This window comes from Pogona vitticeps, chromosome 6, assembly GCF_051106095.1.
Source record: "Pogona vitticeps strain Pit_001003342236 chromosome 6, PviZW2.1, whole genome shotgun sequence".
Taxonomy (NCBI): Eukaryota; Metazoa; Chordata; class Lepidosauria; order Squamata; family Agamidae; genus Pogona; species Pogona vitticeps.
The window spans coordinates 8,297,495-8,320,292 of record NC_135788.1 but is presented as its reverse complement, the minus strand read 5'-3'; the positions used below and the strand labels follow the sequence as shown (position 1 = coordinate 8,320,292).

General features: G+C 41.4%; 1 protein-coding gene across 6 annotated transcripts in view; it reads right to left on the bottom strand.

Annotated features, from left to right (window-relative positions):
* DPP6 (dipeptidyl peptidase like 6) overlaps positions 1-22,798 on the bottom strand; it is a 490,996-nt gene that overhangs the window by 81,275 nt on the left and 386,923 nt on the right. For all 6 annotated transcript variants that reach the window (XM_020779739.3, XM_020779741.3, XM_078378511.1 and 3 more), the window contains exon 6: positions 12,717-12,769. In XM_020779739.3, coding sequence (XP_020635398.2) covers positions 12,717-12,769 — 53 coding nt within the window. The remainder of the gene's footprint in view (positions 1-12,716; positions 12,770-22,798) is intronic.

The window sequence follows — 22,798 nt, the reverse complement described above, 5'->3', positions numbered from 1 at the left end:
TAGGTTTGCCTTGGCAAAGCACCTTCCACCTCTTGCCTCACAAGGGAGGACAAGGTAAGTGCACATGCACCTTTGTGCACATGTGCACACAAGCAGCACCAGCACTCACCTTTCTCTCTCCGTTTTCTTTTATGGCTCCTATGGGATGAGCAGAGTTCCTTTCTGTCTGTATACCTAATTACCTGTCTATCTAGGCAGTTTAAGGAGCTTCTCCTTGTAAGATGAGTAAATGGCCAAAGGGAAAGCCTTTTTAAGACAGGTCCTTTGAACCACGTCACCTACAGACATCTCAAATAGAACTGCAGTGCTAAAGCTCTTCCTGAAAAAAATTGTCTGGTCACTTATATCCAGCCACCTAGAGTGGTCCTTAGTTGACCAGATAGGCGGGATATAAATAAAATAAATAAATAAAATAAATAAGAGAACCGAATCCCTCATTGCAACTTCACAATGAGAGAACATTTCCCTTGCTGTGTAGTCATATCCATAATCGGTTTGGTGACAACTGGTTGATAGAAAGTATTTGTGATGGACTGGCTGTTTCAGAAAAGTTTCTTAGTACACATGAAAGAAAGTTATGGCTCCTATATGAGTTCATATCATGCTCTTGGTATTGCACAATCTCATATTTCTAAGTTTCTGTCAGCATCAAGCTAGATATGCAAAAATACAGGAGTCATGTATATTTTCTTTAAAACAATCTATAAGGTACCCTTCTGTTTCCTCTTGCATCATGGGAGACACCCCACAATTTGCTCAGTCGTTCTTGAAAGGCATGCAGTTTAGGATCAAAACATCCCATCTGCCACCGGATTTCCATGCTACAGCTTGACATGTTGGCTTGGCCAAGTCATTGTGTTTAGAGTAGAGGGAAAGAATCATGGAAAGGGCAGTGCACCTCTTTTCTGAATAGACAAGCAGCCTGTACCTGTTTGAGGAAGGTCTCCTGACAACTAAAAAGGCCACAGTAGCCCATCCACTTTCCAGATGAAAGACTGCATGCTTTATGTAAGACCTTCCACCCGTGACTGAGGCTCTGGGCAATGAAGGAGCCACCACCACAATTGTAAGCCATCGTTGAGAGCATGAAATAGACAGATCCTGTCAGTTCCACTTACTGCATCATCTTTCAGAAGGGTGAGATTCTATTACAAGAAGAACCTGCAGCATAAGCTGTCTTTGATAACTGATAAGGTGGTAACATAACATGGATGAATGAATGCCATCTGCGCCATACCTTTGTTCCTACCGCACAGAAGTTCTGCCACTATTACAAAGCAAATAGTGTTTTTCCCCTTTTCTCTTTATCACAGCCTGTAATCTATTTTTAAAGATGAAAAATAATGTTAGCTATTGATCTGCCTCCTGGTTAGCTTCTGATCTTTATGGGTGACACAAATTAGTGATGCATTTCTAGTTTGGTTCTGAATCCTACACTGATCCTGCAAATAGTACCAGGGAAATACAGTGGCTGAAATTCTGTTGCTTAGCCTAGTACATCAAAACTAGAGCAGGTCTACTGAACTATGGTGAACCAACTCCTCCATAAATTCCATTGATTAAAGGGGCTTATTCTAGCTGCCCTCCCCTGAACTGCAACAGAGGAGGGCAACAAGGATGATCAGGTGACTGGAAACCAAGCCCTAGGAGGAAAGACTGAACTTTGAGAAAAGAAGAAGAGATGTAATAGCATTTTTCAAATACTTGAAAGGGAGTCACCCAGAGGAGGGGCAAGAGATGCTCTCAATCATTCCAGAATGCAGGATGTGTAATAATGGCCTCAAGTTACAGGAAGAGATACCCAGATTTCCATACTGGAAGGATCAATCAGATGTTGAAGAGAACACAAGAGTCTACAACTTTTGAAAAAACTGTAATTTGTTCTAATCTACTTCTCAAGAAATGGGCCATCATCTCTAATGGCAAAGCTTAGAGATGGATCTGAAACAGCTGTATACGACTGATACCATGTCATAAAGGTAAAGGTTCCCCTTGACAATTTTTGTCCAGTCATGTTCGACTCTAGGGGGCGGTGCTCATCCCCGTTTCCAAGCCATAGAGCCAGCATTTTGTCCAAAGACAGTTTCTGTGGTCACGTGGCCAATGCGACTAGACATGGAATGCTGTTACCTTCCCACCAAGGTGGTACCTATTTATCAACTCACATTTGCATGCTTTCGAACCGCTAGGTTGGCGGGAGCTGGGACAAGTGACAGGCGCTCACTCCGTTGCATGGATTCAATCTTATGACTACTGGTCTTCTGACCCTGCAGTACAAAGGCTTCTGCAGTTTAGCCCGCAGCGCCACCACGTCCCATATACCATGTCATAGCATCATGTTAACTGATCAAAATGGCTTAGGACCAGCTTACCTGACATGCTGAATCCTTACCCTTGTGAGTCATCCATACACTTCCCATTCTGTGCTAGAATGCTGGAAATTGCATGCATTACCCTTAGCAAGGCCTAATGTTAGTGCCCATGTAGTAGAGTGGACAGCTTTGGATTCTTTCCCTTCTCTACTCCATGTTTTTGCTCATCCATTGCATTTTTTTAAACAGCAGAGCAGCTCTGCCCCTAGATCTCTGAGGCCAGCTGGCAGAAAGGGCTTCTGGCAACACATGGAGGTTCCTAATGCAATCCTAATGCATTAAACCCCTCCAGCCAGTCCATCTTGGAGTTATGATGGCACAGTGATTAAAGAAAGAAAGGACATCGCCTAGCCAAATCCAGAGAAACAAAGAATTCTGGTTCGAACACTGGCTGGAATTTCTCTCATGTTTGGAGAAGTAGTAGTATCCAGCGTGTGGCCCTCATCTTGCAAAAATACTGTCCATGCCTAAAAAAATAAAATAAAATAAATCAGTAACCATGCAAAAGCATCTTCCACTTCATCTGTCAATGAAAAGGAGTGAAGGTGAAGTATAGAGAGTCTGTTGAGTAAATAAACACTTTTAAAAAAATCACCTTAGGACCCCTAACATAAACAACCTCTGGCTCCTGACTGCATAAACCACTTTTCAGAAATTGCGATGTACTTTCTGTCACAACCAGTTGTTGTTCATTCTTCTGTCTTGTCTCTCAGTCCTAACACTGGTATTAAGCATGGTGTCTTTTCCAAGAGTTCAATTTAGCAGAGAACAGAACGTCTTCACTCCGTCTGTGAGCCCTCCTTTGTGGTCTCATTTGCAGGGCTTTGGCAGGTATACAAAGATGTGGGACATGATCCTCCAATTCCACTGTCTCATGGAACCCAAACAAGAGTTTCCAACGACCTCACTGGTTTCTCTTGTGCCCAACCTCATTTACTATTCTCATTATGGAACCAACTCAGCGAAGATTCAATGAATTAATTTGCATTCCATTTGCCACTTCTCTGTCAAACATACTTTGGGTATAATGACTTCTGTCAAAGTAGTAAGAGTATGAGCTCCTGAGATAATTTTCAGCCATAAGAGTTGCTGCCCTCTGGCTTTGCAAGTCTATCAACAGAGATCTACTAAGGGTGTATTTATTTTTCCTCTTCAGTTTTGCAATAAATATTAACAAAGAAGAAAAGGAAGCACAATACTGACTTGCTTGATATAAACACTGACAACACGCTTTCTTTTCTTAGGTAGGTCCCTTCCAGATCTGTAGTTCTGAGATGATGATGATGATGATGATGATGACGATGATGACTAAAAAATACCAGGCACAGTGAATCAACATTATAAAAACATAGACTGGTATTATATAACAGATACAAGTTTTAACCAAAAACCTAAGCATCTGTTAAATACCGGCACAGTGTGTATGCTGTTCTTAATACTGACAATTTTTTAAAAGCTCTGACAGTGTTATTGCTGAAATCTGCAACTGCTTATAATACTGTGTGAAATTCTGTGGTATTGTTTCCAAAGCCCCGATGACTATGGGGACCACTCCAGTGTGTTTCATCTACAAGCGAGATGTTTTGATTGCCAGATCCCTGTATATTGTTATTATTATTTTACATGTTAATAGTGGCCAGAAAGGCTGACAGCTGCTAATGTGACCAACGTATCCTATTTTACATGGCACTGTCTTCTAATCCAGACACTTCTTTCTTTTAAGGCATCCTCTGTTTGAGGAACACTTGGGTCGAAGTCCAGACTGAAAATAAAAGAATTATAATAAGTCTTTGAAGCCACCTAACAAATGTTAGCATTTGGACACTAGATTGAGAGTATATATGGGTCCCCTGGTCACAGACTTCCATATTATTGGGAGATGCATTGCATTTCTTTTTAAATACAGTAATAGCAATTACTTCTAGATGTCCATATGAATTAGTATATGCAGATGCCATTCAAAGCGAGACTTCATCTTCTGTTCTCTTGTTGTACTACACATTTTTTCTCCCCCCCCCCCATGATCTCTCTTTTTTGACCAGCCTACTTAGAAAGCAGTGGAACATATCACTGTATTTGAATGAGATTCTTGTAAGAACTTGGCAAAGGTGACTTTTCTCAAATAGTTCAGAGGGAGAATGAAGCAAAGCAGGGAGGTGGCTGAAGAAACCCTTTTAAAGTGCTTCTTCTGGGAATCTGAGCAGCCGTGGGGTCACTTACTTACTTTTCATTTAATCATCGTCAGAGGATTGTTGTGAAGATAAAAGGGTGGTAGGGGAGTATGCACATCTACCAACCTGATCAGCTTCCAGGAAGGGTGGGATATAAATGTTGCTAGGATTTAAAAATACAGTGACCTTCTCTAGAAGGTAAGGTATTCACTATGGATTTCTGGACTGTGAAGCAAGATCGTCAGGATTTTGAGACTTGAGATGGAAAGCTGAAATAAGTTGGCTAAGAAGCCAGCTTATTTGCCACCTCTCTCCAGCAATGGTGAGAGAAAGGAACTGCATGAAGATCTGTCATAGAGGTTTTGTATCAGCAGGTCAGAAAAAGGCAGTGATACTATAAAGTCTTCTACTTCCCACCAACTGGGGTACCTAAACAGATTACCAGTCTTGCCTCCACACCGCCAGCTATATAACTGATGGATATCTCAGGGATTTAGGCATATGGCTGCAGAGTCAGAAGATGGGAATTCATTTTCCCCGCTGTGCCTCCTTGATAGGGCCTGGACTTGATGACCCATAAGGTCCTTTCCAGTTCTGCAGTTCTAAGATGATGATGATGAATACCAAGGAGGAAGACTGAACCCACAGTTATCCACTGAAAAGGAATGCTGAGAGATTCAGGACAGATAAAAAGAAACAACTTGTACACACGGCCCATATTTAAAACTGTGGAATGTGCTATCAAGAGATGCAGTGATGTGCACTGAGCCTGAGAGATTTGTGGTGTAATGGACAGAGTGACAGGCCAGGACTCCGGAGGCCTGGGTTCAATTCCTCGCTCGGCCATGGAAACCCACTGGAGGAAAGGAACTGGCAAATCCACTCTTCAAATGCCAAGCTTACTTAGAATCATAGAAAAGTGAAGTTCGAAGGGGGCCTACAAGGCCATCAAGTCCAACCTTCTGCTCAGTGCAGGAATACAATCAAAGCATATCTGCCAGGTGATTATCTTTCTTGAATGCCTCCAGTGTTGGAGCGCTCACCAACTCCCAAGGTAACTGGTTCCACTGTCGTACTGCTCTAACAGTTAGGAAGTTTTTTTCCTGATATTCAACCAAAATCTGCCTTCCTTTAGCTTGAGTCCATTGTTGCGTGTCCTGCACTCTGGGATGACCAAGAACAGATCTTGCCCCTCCTCTATATGACAGCCTTTCAAATTTTTGAAAAGAGCTACCATCAGTCTTCTTTTTTTGGTATAAGCTGGTTTTGACTTGATGGCATGTAACAACAACAAGGGCAAACTCAGAAGGGATGGGGCTGCCAATGGCTACTAGTCATGACTCAGGCAGGAGCAGTGTGCCTCTGAATGTCAGAGAATGCAAGCCAGTGGAAAGACTGTTGGATTCTGATTTCACTTATGGACTAGAGAGGGCTTTGCTCTGTTCTAACGTGCTCTTCTTCACCTTCTTTTAGGCCTATTAGACGCTGCAGCGTAATGCTCAGATACAGGCAGGGGATACAAAGTCCTCTACAGAAAGAAAATAATGTACATGGTGGGAGGCTGCTTAGGGGTCAAAGAACACATAATGTTTCAGAAATACAACAAGGTTCTCTGGCAAAAACCCAACAACATACAACAGGTGTGTTAAACAAGAGAAAAAGCAGGAGGAAGAAAAAAGAAATGGAGGAAGCTAGTTACGTACATGATTTGTTTGCAACGATATTTGCACATGAGAGAAAGAAGGAGATGACTGAACGAGGAATCCTTCCCAGGAGACAAAAGTATAAACAAGAAGACCCAAACAGAAAATGCAGGAAAAGGAACAGAATGCATGGGAAAGAGAAAGGCTTGCTAGAATAGTTGATCAAGTAATTACACACTTTTGAGAACAGCGCACACATTTCTAATACATTCTTTGGTAATTAAGGGGAAAGATCCTTTACATAATGTTCTGTTCTCTGCTTAATGTTAACTTTGATATAAGATGCACAGTTGTGGCTATGTAAGGGGGAAAAATTCTTAGCCTCATTTAGATCCTACAATTCATTAAGCAGGCCAGAGTATAGAACATTCTCTCCCAGCTTAAATTACTTCAGCTAATCACAGACTTCCCATGTCCTTGCCATACTAATATTCCACACAAATTTTTTTGTCACAGCCTTCAAACACTTTATATTTTCTGCTGGTGTGTGTATGTGACTACAGCCTGGCCTGGGATATTCCTAACTATACTGTAGCCACCCTCCTGTGTTTGGAGGCCACTGACATACTAAGCTGGTGGTAGTACTTATTGAGAGATTCCTCCCATCTGATTCCAAACATATCAACTGAGTCTCAAGATCTTTACTTTAGGACATTTTTCTAATGGGCTTGGAGCAAACAAGAAGAGATATAGATATTCTTTCTACATATTCTCCAAGTAGACAGCAAAACTATTTCATGATGCTAGAATGTACCTCAGGATTGGGGTAGAGGAAAATGGGCCTTTCAAAAAAAAAGAAAAGAAAAGAAAGGTTGCATTCCTACGTATTTTTATTTGAATTCAGTGGAGCTTAACAACGGAGTAAATGTCCACAAAATATGGGTCATGCTTCTATCAACTGAATCCACAGGAGAAAGGGCTCTTCCATCATATCACCAGGAAAATGCAATTGCTGCTAAGTCTTCCAGAGGAACTCAACACAAAGTGGGAGGGTTTGAAGATTTTTTTTGTGATAGGCTAAGAAAGGCGCACTATGCCAAAATATCTCCCCCCTGTTCTGCACCATCACGATAAAGACTGTGTTAATGGCCGTAAGTCAGTCATGGCATGGTTGCACAGGTAGAAAAGTCTTCCAGAAGTTGGAATCCATCTTCCAAACAAGAATTTTTGGCCCATCAAAATAAATAAATAAATGTAGGATCATACAGGGTAGCAATGGGATTATCTGTCAGTTTTGCATTTCCCCGTACAAGAATTTTTCAGATCTCATGTTCTTTCCATCTTGAATATGAAGACATTTGTGCATTTGGTTCAATTCTGATAAAAATGCACTAAAATAAAGTTGTTGCTCACTCGCAGGTTGGGATCACAAAGGAGTTCTGTCACAGTGTTTTCTTGTTTCATAACAGACTGGTGCATGGGCCCATAGGCACATAAGACATGATGCTGCCTAGTTTTCCACAGTAAGATGAAACCTGTAACAGATCCCAACAGCACAAAGTGATTTTTCCTCTGAGTGATATTTAAAATGGTGGAAGGTTCTGCCCCTTGTTATAACATTCCCCAGTTTGTTTTTTTAACGCTGTCACCTGATGTCAGATTTGGACTACATATATACCTGTGCATAAACTAGACTGCATTGTCTAACATAGAATGTTACAGGGCGTTGCTGACCCCTAATGACATATGAAATGCCGGAAGATGAGCAGAGTTGTTTCGGAACAGACAGAGTAACCCAGTTCTGATGTCATAGATATGCTGATCACGGTAATACAGGTAAACTCTCTGGATGGACTCCTTACAAAAAGGCAGGATTTTCTTTTTCCATAAGGCGAGACTGTATCCTATTTCCCTCATTATCTCCTTAAGTGATCTTTTCACCTAGCTGTCAGAACCATCTCTTGTCTACCTCAATGTAAGACAAGAAGCCAAGTAGACACTGTCTAGGGGGGTGGGGTATAAATCGAATGAATGAATGAATGAATGAATAAAATAAGTAAGTATTCAAATGATGAAAGCAAAGTGTGTCAAAGTGATGTCAAACAGTTCAACAGAATAATTATACAGTACTGACTTGTGGATCACTTGGCTTCCTAGTTTGGAAAAGTTACTTTTTTGGACTACATTTCCCAGAATCCCTTCAGCCTGATATTGATGAAAACAGTCCACTGACTGCACTTGGCTGTGGGTTTTCTGGGAGTTCATCTCCAAAAAGGGAAATTTTCCAAGCTGTAATTAGTTTCTTTTGGGTTCCCAGCCCCAAAGACCTGTTGGTGACCCATAATGAGAGATTGTGGGCAACACGATCGCAGTGCGGCCATGCCATACTTTGCCAAGAGTAAGGAGTCAGTCTGGAACACAGAATCTGTTTGCCCTTTAAAATGCACTACTGTACTTTGATCAACCTATCCATATCATCAGAACTGGGTTACTGTCACTGCAGGCTCTTCCCCGTAAGTCAAAGAGGATAGTCTGTATACAAAAGAATAAATATGTGACTTCAGAAACAATAGTATTCAAAATCCCTGGGGGAACGGTTCTCTTCCTCAGACTGTCAAATTCTAGAACTCCAAATTCCAATGTGAAGCAGCTGAACAAAATTCATCAAGAGTTTCAGCTCCATTTCCTGTGACACCAACACAGACAAAAGCTGTATGTCAGTCCACTCATCTGCTAAAGGATATTGTTGTTATTCAAATACAGTCACCTAACAAGAGTCTTTTCTTTGGTTGTGTCTCATCCGCTGATGACTATTTTAGGAAGACTTGACCATTGCTCACCTTGTAACTAAGAAACAAGGCAAACAGTTCTGACCCGACCTCACCCTTAAGTCCTTCAAACCCTCAAATTATAAACTTCAAGCTTTTAACTTCAAGCTTATAAGCATGCTGACTAAAATGGAATATAAGAGCCACTCCAGACAAAAAGCATGCATTGAAAGGAGTTTGGTTATAGCAGGTTGTCTTCTTGGGAGTCTTTTATTTGCATTTTGTTCTCTAGCCTTCACGATGTTTACCAAAGGAAGGATGGAAACCGAAGGTGAACAAGAGGATACATCCCACTTTCTGTATTAACACTCTGTAATGATAGCAAAGGCATCCAATGACAACTATGGCAGAATAAAGCTAGTGGTGATTGAGAAAAGTTTCATCCAAACGAATATCACCAAAACTGCTGGACAGCTCAGTGGATTAGGTATTTGGCTTCAGAGGTAGATGCTGGGAGTTCGATTCCCCACTGTGCCTCCTTAAGAGGGGCTGGACTTGATGATCTATAGGGTCCCTTCCAGCTCTGCAGCTTTATGATGAAGACGATGATGATCCAATGGAAACATAAGTTTGCAAACTTTGGGGCTGCATAAGCCTTCTACTTGCCCCCCACCCCGCCCCCCAGATTGTGTGTAACTCAAAAGGACACTGTGGCACAACTGGGGGGGGGGAAAGAGAGAGAGATTACACTATCTGCTTGCATGAATCATTTTGGGAGACCAGCTGCCCAGAGAAATGAGAAGAGCCCACTAGATGGCACCCGAGTGTAATCATGACTTTCCATCCCAGCAGGAGGAACAAAACAGCAGGGGAGTGGAAGAAGGAGGCCGACCCAGGCGCCCAGGGTCTTTGTTTTCGCCTCTGCTAATAAGCCTCTAATTTGAACATCTGCTGCTGAAAACAGGGACATTAATAGGTCATCTCTGCACAAAACAAGAATAATAAAAAGTGCTCTCCCAGAAAATGCTGGCCCGCTGGAACCTTAAGGTTCCACTCAAAATACCTGGAAACCTCTCAGGTTGCTAAGCTATTGATGCCGTTTGCAAATTCCAAGCACAACCACTGAAAGGTGTAGAGGCTCTAAGCTGTGTGAAAAATATTCTGTAGCAACATCTCTCAAATGCTAAATGGCCTACAGGAACACATTTTTAATCATTTAGCCCAATTAAATGAAGTTTACTAAATAAGGCAAGCCATACTGCATGTTAATTCACATAACTTCATTCATATATTCGCTCAGACCCATTTCTGTCTTTTTGCATGCATTCCATCTTAAAATATGCACTTGTGTACCTATTTAATCCCAAAATATCCAGATCATTTTGATGCAGGTTTTGAACTGCACCACAAAATCTGAAAAGCTGTAAAACACTTAATCCAAGGCATCTACACGTGTCACTCGCGCGAGCCAGGAGGTGAGGCTGAGGAGCCTAACGCCGAGGGAGGCCTGGAAAGAAAAGACAAGAAATCGGGCCTTCTCGGCGGTGGCTCCTCGCCTCTGGAATAACCTTCCCCCTGATATTCGCGCGGCCCCCTCGCTGGGTATTTTCACAAAGCAACTAAAAACATTGATGTTTCGGCAGGCCTTCCCCCCCCCCCCAGTTAATTCCTGAATCCTCTCTCCTTCTCTCTCCTAGTGTTTTATCCAATTGTTGAAAGTTTCCCTCTTTGTAAAATGTTTTTTATTATTGCTGTTCCCTTTGTTGTGAGCCGCCTAGAGTGGTCAATCGACTAGATAGGCGGGATATAAATAAAATAAATAAATAAATAATAAATAAATAAAATAAGAGAGGGGAAGCTGCCTCAATACTGATGCATTCCAACCAGCACTTACAGTTCTGATTAGCAGTGGCTCCCTGGGGCTTCATGCAGAATTCTTCCCTAGCCCTTGCTGAAGATCACCAGCGTCCATCTATCTTCCAAGTACAAACCATTCCAAAATCAAGTAAGACAAAGTTCAGGGTGGCCAGTAGTGTTCTGATTAGCCTCTTAGACGAGGCAATCTTGCTTTAAAATGGAGATGAAACAGAGAACCATTGAATATTCCCTAATTTTGCTCAACTTTTTTTTTTAAAGTTCAGTGTCTCCAACTGGCCCAGCAACCATCACTGTTGAAAAAGAACATAGTCAGGATATCCCACATCAGTACTTGGTATCTACACTTGAAAGGCAGAAAAATGGGAAGGAGACTCTAGAATCAGAGTGGGCAACCGGTAAGTCTACAGAGGCCCTTCAGTCTCTTAGGCCATGCTGTCTGCAGGAGATGAGAGCTGAAATTCAGCAATATCTGGTGAACCATAGGGTGCCTAAGAATCATGGCCAATCAGAACCCCAACACTCAGACAGGCAAATGGATGGTAGAAAGTAGTTTCCTGGGCTCCTAAAAAGAGCCAGCTTTAAACTAGCAATGGCAAAATGCTAGACAAAAGAATTCCAACCACCTTCAAATATGGAGATAAGAGGCCTTCCCTACCATTACAAAAGATTTCCCAAGATACATGCTGGATAACTCAGTAGGTTAGGTCTCTGGCTGTGGAATCAGAGGTTGGGAGTTCAGTTCCCCACTGCGCGTCCTTGACAAGAGCTGAACTTGATCCACAGAGTCCCTTCCAGCTCTAAGATGATGATGATCTCAGTATGGACATATGTTTCAGACAGGTTTTGTTAAAAAAAAAAAAAAACTTTAGCTGCCCTTCTCTGCAAATCGTATTGCCGTGTAATGTGAGCAAGCAAGTCAGAATCCAGACTAGTTAAGGTGCTAAACCCAGAATGGGGCAACAACGAAGACTAATGTGATGGATTCTTGCTGCTGCACTGTCAAAAACAGTGGATCATATGTACGGAGAAGGCATGCATCAGGACAGATGAACCAACGGTGTGAGATAAAGCTCAATTCAATCTATGGCAACAGAGGGAGTAAGCTTTCTCTCTCCTTGCTATTTGGAGACTTTTTTAAGTCATCAGGTTGGTCCCTATGGAAAAGAGGGTGCCAGACTAGATAATGCTTTCCTTTAAAGGGGACGTGGTGGCACTGTGGGCTAAACCGCAGAAGCCTGTGCTGCAGGGTCAGAAGACCAAGCAGTTGTAAGATCAAATCCACGTGACGGAGTGAGCGCCAGTCACTTGTTCCAGCTCCCGCCAACCTAGCGGTTCAAAAGCATGCAAATACGAGTAGATAAAAAGGGACCACCTCAGTGGGAAGGTAATAGCGTTCTGTGTCTAAGTCGCACTGGCCATGTGACCACGGAAGATTGTCTTCGGACAAAGCGCTGTCTCTATGGCTTGGAAACACCCCCTAGAGTCGAACACGACTGGACAAAAATTGTCAAGGGGAACCTTTACCTTTACCTTAAAGGAGCAGTGGGTTCATATGTTCTCAAACCTAAACTCTCTTGATTATGGTGGGAACATCGATTAACTGGCATCAATGCAAGAACTGGTACAGAAAAAGGGCTTCGCTGCCAATTTACAGGGTTAGACTGTTAGAGTTAAACTTAGTATGTACTCTTTTCAAGGGAAGTCCATTACGGTAATTCCATTACAGACCTGTCAACTTTGACACCAAACTCAATCATTACAGTAAAGGAATGCATGGTTGCATTGCATAGGGCTGTTGAATACATACCATTTTGCCTCCCCTTTTACACTCTATACATGTAAATACCTCTGCTTAAAATGAAGATACTGCATTAGGTCACTTACCCATTAGGCAGCCTTCTGAGGACATAAAAAGCTGTGTATGAATGCCGGTACAGCTGCAGAAAGGCATTAAAATGAGAAAAAGAAGGAGGGGAAAGATTAGTTACGCAAAGTGTCAAGAAGTCTGTTTTCACTACAAACATGGCATGAAAAAAAAAACACACCCTGCAATTCTGATATTTGTTTTGCATTTAATTGTACTTGCAAGGGAAAATAAGATATACAAACCAATTTAGTCCAGTCACAGATTGGAAGCCTGCATTAATACACCTCGTGCTGCTGTGTATTCTCTACACCTCACATCTTATTAGAACGTTTGGCAAGGCCTACCGCTCCAGATGCTCTGTGTCATTGCTATGGAGACCAGGTCTTTGATTATACTCAGGGCTCATGCTCCCAGCAATAGCTAAATTTGGAACAATCATTAATGAGGACACCTTGGTCTGCTAGACACAGGGTGCACAGATATAACTAGACACAACAGAAAAATAGCCCCCATCACATCCGTCTAATCTACTGTAAATATATCCAGGGATTATATTTGCTGACACTAGAGAGAGAGAAAGGAGTCATGATGCCCCTTTCCTACTGTTATATGAGAGGTTACTGGTTTAACCCTTGCATTTAAACCTGAAATTTGATCTTGCAGTTTATTGTCAGAGGTAACAACTTACAGCAAGTGAAGAAGAGCATAAATTGCTAACTGAGTAAAGCTTTTCTTCTTCTTTTTTTTGCATGTCCTGCAAGAACAGCCTCAAAGGGTAACACATTTGCATCAGCACGCTGGCACTGCGGGTGTGGAGATTATACTATAGTGATGCTAAGTAGGAAGAAGAAATATATTTATTACAATGAACAAAAGCTTGTTGTTTAGTGTAGCGAATGGCACCAGAGTAGACCTATTGAGTCTACTAATGGGGACCTAATGGGGACTCAGTGAGTCAACTCCTCTGTGCTCTCTTGATTCAAATGGGCCTCTATAATTGAAATTTACTTTAGCATAGTAAGTCATAGCTATAGTAGACCCATTTGAATCAATGGAACGCATAGAAGAGATGACTCTCAAAATTCTACTATTCAGTGGGCCTACTCTAGTATAATTTACTACTCCAAGCAACAGGATTTGGGCCATTATTGCATTAAAAGAAAACCACTGAATTCTAGTAAGTTGATCTTACTAACATTAAGATCCATTTTACACAATTCAACATCAGGAACAAAAAAAAAATCTAGAATTCTATGTTTGTTATATAGGTGTTTATTCTAAGCACTCATGCACACCACAGACTTAAACTGATTTCTTATAGAAAATCAGAACTATAGCACTGAGTAGGGGAAATAGAAGCCTATGACAAAGACTATGTCCATTAAACTATAATGCCCAGAAGTCTACATTTCAAGTGAATTTTTACACACATAAATGCATTTGCGAAATGATTTTTGTGTTTTACAGATTGTCCGTTTTAACCCAGTCATATAACCAATTGTCTACTCAATTGTACAATCAGAGGAATATACACAGCATGAGTACACAGCTGCCAAGAAAACAGCTCATGTTGTCTGCTTGATTGCCCTTATGGAATGTAATAACACAACAGGATTCTAGACATGCAGTTGATTTTGGGGGTCTGGATGACATTCAAAAGACAGAGAGAAAATAAAACCACAATAAAGCTAGGCAGAATTCCTACAGTCAGCCTGTCCAATTATTTTCACCAAGAGTCTTCTGTAATCCGATATTCCACCCTGAATTCCATGTATCCCAAAGCAAAGGATACGTATTCCTTCCATTATATCTTGAAATCTGGCAGTGTCCTTTTGGGAGATGAAACAGTAATGCTCAAACTTTAAGCAGAGCAGACAAAAGGCATTAGATAAAAGTCTGAAGGCAACTCTAGACTCCTGTGTCTTCTCTCCAAAGAAGACAGATAACTTGACATCTGATTTTTCCCCTCCAGCAGATTTCTGGAAACACACAAGTCTTTGGACAGGTTTCATACACACTTTAAATAAGCAAACAGATGCAAAATGACTGGATATGTTCCTCCAGTCTCCTAAAACAGATGCTCTGATCATCTCTTTGATATGGAAATGCTGGTGAAACTTTTTCATAGTCTAAAGAAAAACAGCTCAGAAGCCGCTCATCTCTTGCCATGCAAATTTTCTGCTGATATGGAAGCGAATTTTGATTTTGCTTTTATTTGCACAGAGACATTTGATAAAAGAAATGAAAACGGAAGAGGCCAATTCCATTCAGAAGCTATCCTTAATTTGCTTTTGAAACCTGGCAGCTCACAGAAGGTAGATATTTGCAAGTGCATGCACGACCCAACAGCATCAGCAGAAAGAGAATAACCCCAATGCTATTTATTTCCTTCCCGGTCGCATGGATACATGCAGGATCATTACCTCTCTTTCCTTATATGGAAACAAACAGTAATTAACAGTGGAATGCCTACTCAGTGTGATGTTGCAGACAGACTAGGACTCAGAGCCCTTCTTGTTGAGATACCTGTATAATAGGGGTAAGGCAGCATGATGGAGTAAGAGTGGATGGTCTATCATGTAATTTACTTTTAGCTCCTCATTTGCTGTGGATTTTAAACACTTCTAGATCAGCCTGGAGACTGGGATGCAAGCTACTAGGTCCACATTGCAATACAAACCTGAACTTGGAAAAGTTACTTTGTTTGGACTACAATTCCCAGCATTTCTGAGACAAGGGCCTGGGGAATTTTTGTGGAGCAAAACACAACTTTTTCCTGGGTTTCCATAAAACCAAGCTGATTTGTCACTTCCAAATTACTTTTACGCTATGAAACTTTAAGAAGCAGATAGCATGGCAAAGATTTCAGAATTATATGAACAATAATGGGGCAAGTAATGAGTAGGATTATTAATGACATCGATGTGAAAGATGGAAGGCAGATGTCAAGCAGGTTTAAGGAACGTGTCTCATGTTTCTTAATTTGATAGCTGTAATATTAGGGGGAATGAGTTAAATATGTTGTAATCAGGAAGTCTGTGCTGAAATATGCTGTAATTAGGAGTTTGTGGTTAATGTAACAAAATAATAAATTTTTAAAAGCTGAAAGGAAAGGTCCTAAAATATATTCTCAAAGACTTTCACGGTTGGGATCTGATGGGTTGCTGTAGGTTTTTCAGGCTGTTTGGCTGTGTTCTGGAGGTTTTTTTTCCTAACGTTTCGCCAGTCTCTGTGGCAAAGCATCTTCAGAGGACAGGAGTTAGAACTCTGTCTGTGTTCTGGTGTAGTGTGTGGGATAGATCACAGACAAGAGTTCTAACTCCTGTCCTCTGAAGATGCTGGCCACAGAAGCTGGCGAAACGTTAAGAAGAAAAACCTCCAGAACACGGCCAAACAGCCCGAAAATCCTACAACAACCACTGGTCCTAAAATACTTTGGCAAAATTTATTAATAGACTTCAGCTGCTTTTGCGTCTGTGCAGAGTTGTGCAGTTAAAGGTTCCTTGCCCTCAGATGCCCCAGTAAAGTTACTGTGACTACAGCCACGCTCTTCACTGCTATCCCAGATGGCCGCAAAGCAAAGTTCTAACACAGACTCGAACGGTTGGGGGTCCCCGTCTCAGACCCTCATCCAGGACAGAAAGCATGTTCCATTTCACCCACCTTTTCCTGTCCACTCCCCAACCTGCCCTTCAGCATCTGTTCCTAAAAATACACGCTGAGGTAGATCAGCTGATTTGGAAGAACAGGGAAATAATTGCTTCTCAATAAAATACTCCGGTGTAGGAGATGTTAGAAGGCCATTCCATTTTTTTAACAGCTTGTGGCATGCTGTCATGCTGGAGACTGTGGTCATAGAAACACACTTGCTTCTAATTGCCGAGACAGCTTTGTCCAAACAGTTTTGATTGACGCTAACAATGCCAGTGGGCCACCTAAAGTGCAAGGAATATTGTCAAACACGTTGAATTATAGATGGCCTTAAAAAAATAAACTAGCAAAAAAAAAAGATCTTGCCCCAAGAACTTCACTTTTCTAAGAAAAACAAATGGTTGTAGTTACATAGGCACAATTGTGAGGATGACAACAATGATGACAATAACAGCAACAACGTGCTGTCAAATCAATTTTGACTTACGACATGCCTAGGTATAAATTACTATCCCATTCTTCTGGTGGCACTCTAGGACTATATAGCTTGCCCAATTAATATCCACACTCCAACTCACTGAGACATCCAGCCAGGTAAATGTGACCATAAAGGGTGATTTATATCGTCACATTTTGGAGCATCATTTTCTTCCTTTTATAACCAGACACATCCACACAGTTTGTCAAGCTGCTATCATGTCACTTCCAACTGACAATGATGCTATACTTTAGTGACCTTCAATAGGTTCCGTCTAATGAACCTAGTTCCGTCATTAGCAGTCCAGCTCAGCTCATTCAACCTCAAGCTTGTGTTCCTCCTTTTTCGAGTTAACTGATTTCTTACATTCGGTCCTCCTCTTTTCCTGCTGCCTTCAACTCTTCCTGGCCTTACTGTCTTTTCTAGTGAGTTCTGTCTTCTCGTAACAGGCCCAAAGTATGTGAGTCCCAGTGTAAGTCATTTTTGTTTCTACAGAGTGTTCAGGCTTGATTTGATTCTTTTTGTTGTTTAGTCATTTAGTCGTGTCCTACTCTTCGTGAGACCATGGACCAGAGCACGCCAGGCCCTCCTGTCTTCCATTGCCTCCCGGAGTTGGGTCATATTCATGTTGGTTGCTTTGGTGACACTGTCCAACCATCTCGCCCTCTGTCATTCCCTTCTCCTCTTGCCTTCACACTTTCCCAACATCAGGGGCTTTTCTAGGGAGTCTTCTTTTCTCATGAGATGGCCAAAGTATTGGAGCCTCAGCTTCAGGATCTGTCCTTCCAGTGAACAATTTGATTCCAGCACCCACTTATTTGTCTCTATCTGGTGCTCTATGGCATCTAAAACCCTTTTCTCCAATACTAAATTTCAAATGAATTGGTTTATATCACACTTCTCTGATCAACTCTCACACCACCAGATGTAACTGCAAGTGATTGGCTACCAACTTTCAGAGTTCTCATCTCAATATGTTAGCAGACTCTGAGAGCCCAGATTGACTTACATCTGGTTTACCCATTACTTTCAGTGCTACACTTGCTGCCTGCCACCTCTTAGGCCTATTCAAGTGTTACTCACCTCACGTCCTCCTACAGAAGAGCAGGGAAGCTCTGCCCCATCTGCCATGCATCTGAAGAGGTGAGGTTCCTGTATGCACACAGCCTCTTCGTGCAAGCAAAGACTTTAAAAAAAATCAGGGATCCTGCTCACATGGAAAACCTTCTCTGTCAATTGAAATTCTTCCTTTTCTAGGTGAGGAATACAGCAATGGAGCAGGGCAGGGTTAGGCACTCGAGGACTTTAAATGTTAGGCAAAGCACTTTACACCTGAATAAGGCTTGTGGCTCATCCAAAATTGCCCCAGTGAATACCTTGCTGATGAGTAATGGCTAAAAGGCATTGCTAGTTACAGAGTTGCTTGACAGAATCTAAATGTCTTGCAGCCTGGCTATCTTGGGAGATGGCAGTCTTGTTATGAACCTGTCTAGAACTTACCTTATTTTTCTGTGTATAAGACACCCTCGTGTATAAGAAACATCCCCCCCCACTTTTATAACCCAAAATTTCTTTCTTTGCAAAAAGCTGCTTCCCCCCCCCCCACCATGCAACAAGTGGAGGGGGAAAACAGCTTTTTGCAAGGAAAGTGGAGGGGAAAAGCACTTTCCTTGCAAGAAAGTGGAGGGGAAAAGAAGGAATCGCTTTCCCCTTCCACTTTCTTTGTTAAAAGCTGCTTTCTCCCTCCACTTTCTTTGCAAATAGTGGAGGCGGAAAGCAGGGATCAAAGAGCTTCAATCCCTCCCCCCCTCCTTACTTCCATCTATAAAACAACCCTCATTTTTCCTCTAATTATTTTAGGAAAGGTGTTGTTTTATACACGGAAAAAATACAGTATCTAGCAAGCAAGCAGTCTGTTGCCAGAGGCATTAATTTTCATTGGACCATAACAGGAGTTATTCCTACCTGTTTTAAATCTTAAATCTGGGCTGAAAATCCTAACTGTCAATGAAAAGAGCTGCCTGTTCGTTATGACATTCCTCAATTAATGAGAGGTGACCCATACCTTCATCTGGTTCATTGCCTTCTTGGATTCTGCACAAGTTCACAAAGACGGTACACAGTTTCATTTAATATTTTATGGGACAGGGAAAAGGAAAGTTAGCATGGAGGGAATGGGGAAAAGAATCTGGACTTCAGAGCTTTGCAATGAGTCCTGTACATCCTGAGCTTTTTCACAAGCCTGACCTATATGGGTCACTTCTTCTGTCCGCCATAAAATTACAGAGAGAGCTCCCAGCACCATGTTTCCTTCACCTGAGACCTCAAACCAGCAGGTGCAAATGGAGAAGCCTCTCTTCTGCGATGCAATGCCCTGGCCAATGACATTCACCAGGCACTCGCTCTCTGTTTTTAGGAGACCAAACAGGAGTTTTGAGCCTTGACTTCATAGATATGGAGTGGCTGACCTCTCTTTTCTCTTTCCTTTGTTCTCTGCCGTCTGCTTCATAGATGTTATTGACATTGTACCTCAGGGCATTTGGGGATGAAAGATGCCCCGAGTGTTTATTTAAATGGTGCAAAAGAGCTTGGGAATATTCCTCTTTTCGAACTACTGTTCCCAGAATGCTCCAGGTACATGGGCACAAGATTGTTGTTTAAACCCTTCCCTGATTCCCCCCTGTGGAAAGCAGAGGGGCTAAACCAACACAACAAGACAGTTGCAGGCCTCAAGATGTGCAAATCATGGGTGAGCCATTGTTTATTAGACACTCACCCACCTGTAGCAGCAGATAGAATGCATTTGTATACATTGTGAGTAAGCCCGTTTTTCCAGAATCTTAGCATATCACAACATGCAAATAGAAGCAATATGTCTATTACATCTCCTATTACAATACTTTTGCTCTCACCCTTACAGATTACATCCCTTCCCATTAAGAGCTTTCTGGGAACACAGCAGCTGCCCCTAAAAGGTTCTTTTTCCATTGCTGTTGAACTGAAGGAGTACATTATGCAGGCTACACATTCCACCACCACCCCCCTCCATGAGCTGGATACTCAATTTACTGACCTCAGAAGGTCAGGAAGGCTGAGTCGCCCTTGAGCCAGCTACCTAAGCCCATTAGAATCTAATGGAGGTCATGAGCAGAGTCTTGACTGCAGTACTGCAGTTTAACCAATGCATCATGAGACCATTAAAGATATGTATAGGAATGGCTGTTAGATAGAAGATGCAAAATAAATCTTTTAACTGAACATATATTTTCCCCCCAGCACCCAACATATTTGTTATTGATCGTTTCAAAATGATATGCCTGGCCCTGAGCTTTCAGAGGCAGTGTTGGTTTAAAAAAAGTACAACAAAGAAATAAAGCAAAATGTATTTATTTATTTATTTATTTATTTATTTATTTATTTATTTATTTATTTATTTATTTATTTATTTATTTATTTATTTATTTATTTATTTATTTATTTATTTATTTATTTGATTTATATCCCGCCCGTCTGGTATATTCTACTACAAATAAATGTCATCAGAAGAGGACTATGTCTCTACTCAGCACGGACCAAAAACCCATGCACAATATGTGGAGCACAATGAAGGGCCACTGAAATTAGCCAAGAGCCTCACCGTCACCTAAACTTCCAAAAGATCGCATGCAATTATGGCCCGCAAATCATGTTAACATGGAGGAAAGATGGAGGGGATTCCACTGTAATGGTCTGCTTAACATGTCATTCATTCATTCATTCATTTCAATTCATTTCAAATCAAATCAGTTTTTACCCTGCCCATCTGGTGGCCAGGCAGTGCCAATATCATAGTGACTCTGGGTGGCTTACAATAAAAGCATCCATGACACAGAACAAAATTTCATAATAAATGACAACCAAGACACTAAAACAAAAAGGCAGAAGACAAAACCCCCAAATTAAAGTGAATCTATAATAACATACATTTTGCTTGTCTGTAGTCTGTAGTGTCTTATTCTTCTCACTGTGCTATTTTTGTGACCTATAACATCACAAATGACCTTCAAGTAAGCCATTTCTTGGCGATTCGTACAGTCTCAGCATCTCCTCTTGGTGACGATAGACTGTGAGAAGCTCCCTTACCACCTGTCATCATTAATAGGTTTTTCTATGGTATTGGCAGATATTTCACACAGATTTATTTTCCTTCCTTTCTCAAATGGTGAAAACATTTGAGAGAGATATATATATCTCCTTTCTCAAATGTTTTCACCGTGCTGTAAGCCGCCCAGAGACCTTCGGGTAGTGTGGGCGGCATATAAGTTAAATAAATAAATAAATAAATAAATAAATAAATAAATGAATGAATGAATGAATGAATGAATGAATGAATGAATGAATGAATGAATGAATAAATAAATAAATAAATAAATAAATAAATAAATAAATAAATAAATAAATAAATAAATAAATAAATAAATAAATAAATAAATAAATAAATAAATAAATAAATAAATAAATGAATGAATGAATGAATGAATGAATGAATGAATGAATGAATGAATGAATAAATAAATAAATAAATAAATAAATAAATATACTTGAGGGGGGGGAGAGATACTAGATCTCTTTCTCTCTCTCTCTCTCTCTCTCTCTCTCTCAATCTCTCTCTCTCCAGTATTTCCCCCCAGTATTGAGGACTGGAGGTAAAATGAAAACCACAACACTGACAGTATTAAAATACAACTAAATGGTTTATCATAAGAACAACTACAGCCAAATTAAAAATAAGTTAAAACAATTCAAACGTTGAGTCAACTGCTAGAGGAATCAGTGCGTCCCACAGAGTTACAGGAATCTCTCAACAGGAAAACTAGCTGACTAGAAACTTTGAGAGTACATGGTCTGAAATAGACCCACAGAAACTATTCGCTGTGGCCTGGTTTCAGTGGTCCTGATTTGAGGATGGCGGCTGAATCAATGTGAACTTGGCAAGTCAACACTCAACAGTTATGCAAGTTTTACTGACTCTTTGTGATCAGTGAATCTGAACCACACCTTGCAATCTCACCAAAACAAGAAAGAGGACCTCCATTCAAACGATCTCCCTGCCAAGATAAGAAAACTAGCCCCTGATTCTAACAGATGTCCTGAAGGGACTGTTGACTTTTCTCAGAACAATAAGCCTAGAAGGCCTTGCTAACACACCCGAGGCCACCTCTGTCAGTTCACACCACCACCCACCACATTCATCTCCACCTGACAGCCCTTAAGAATTACCAGGTCAGCAGCTGCCTGTGCTCTGAGATGCCAAAATCAAAGCCTGAGAGTTGGGAGGGGGGAGTCCTTGTGATGCCACACAGGTGGGGCAGCCAAGGATTGGCAAGGGAGAGATTTTTCCAGGCTTTGCACTCTGTTGCCAGACTAGGTGCAGCAAGGAGGCCCATTGTCATGAGTTCATCCAAAGAACGTCTGGAATCTGAGGGGTTAATTACAGCTGAGGAAAATGCTGGGCAATCAGAATCGCAGACAGCTGAATCACCACCAGATTCTCCTCCCACAGTAGCCAGAGTGAGGGATAAGCTTTGGCAAGGACTCATGACACGAATGTCCGAGGCTTGCATGAATGCTTCCCATAGGAACATCAGGTTGATCAGCCCTGAGTTTTAGCAGGATGAAGTGTTTAAGATTACTGCTGCTGCTCTAAAATCTGAACCCAGAGGCTTGGAAGCTTGTGGAAGCAACAAATTAACACACTGGCTCGCATCCACGCTCATGCTTATCTTGGACCTTGTTTTCTGTTCCCTTGGCTTTGGACTCTGACTTCTGACTGCGGTTTGTGTTTTGGCTTTGGCATTTTGGTATCTGCTTTGCACCTTCTGATACTGGACTGGCTTATTGGACTTTTGCCTGTTGAAACCCTCAGGAACGTGACACCTGTGACCTGTGATGCTGGTGCTTGATTCCCTTCCTTAATTCAACTGGCATGGC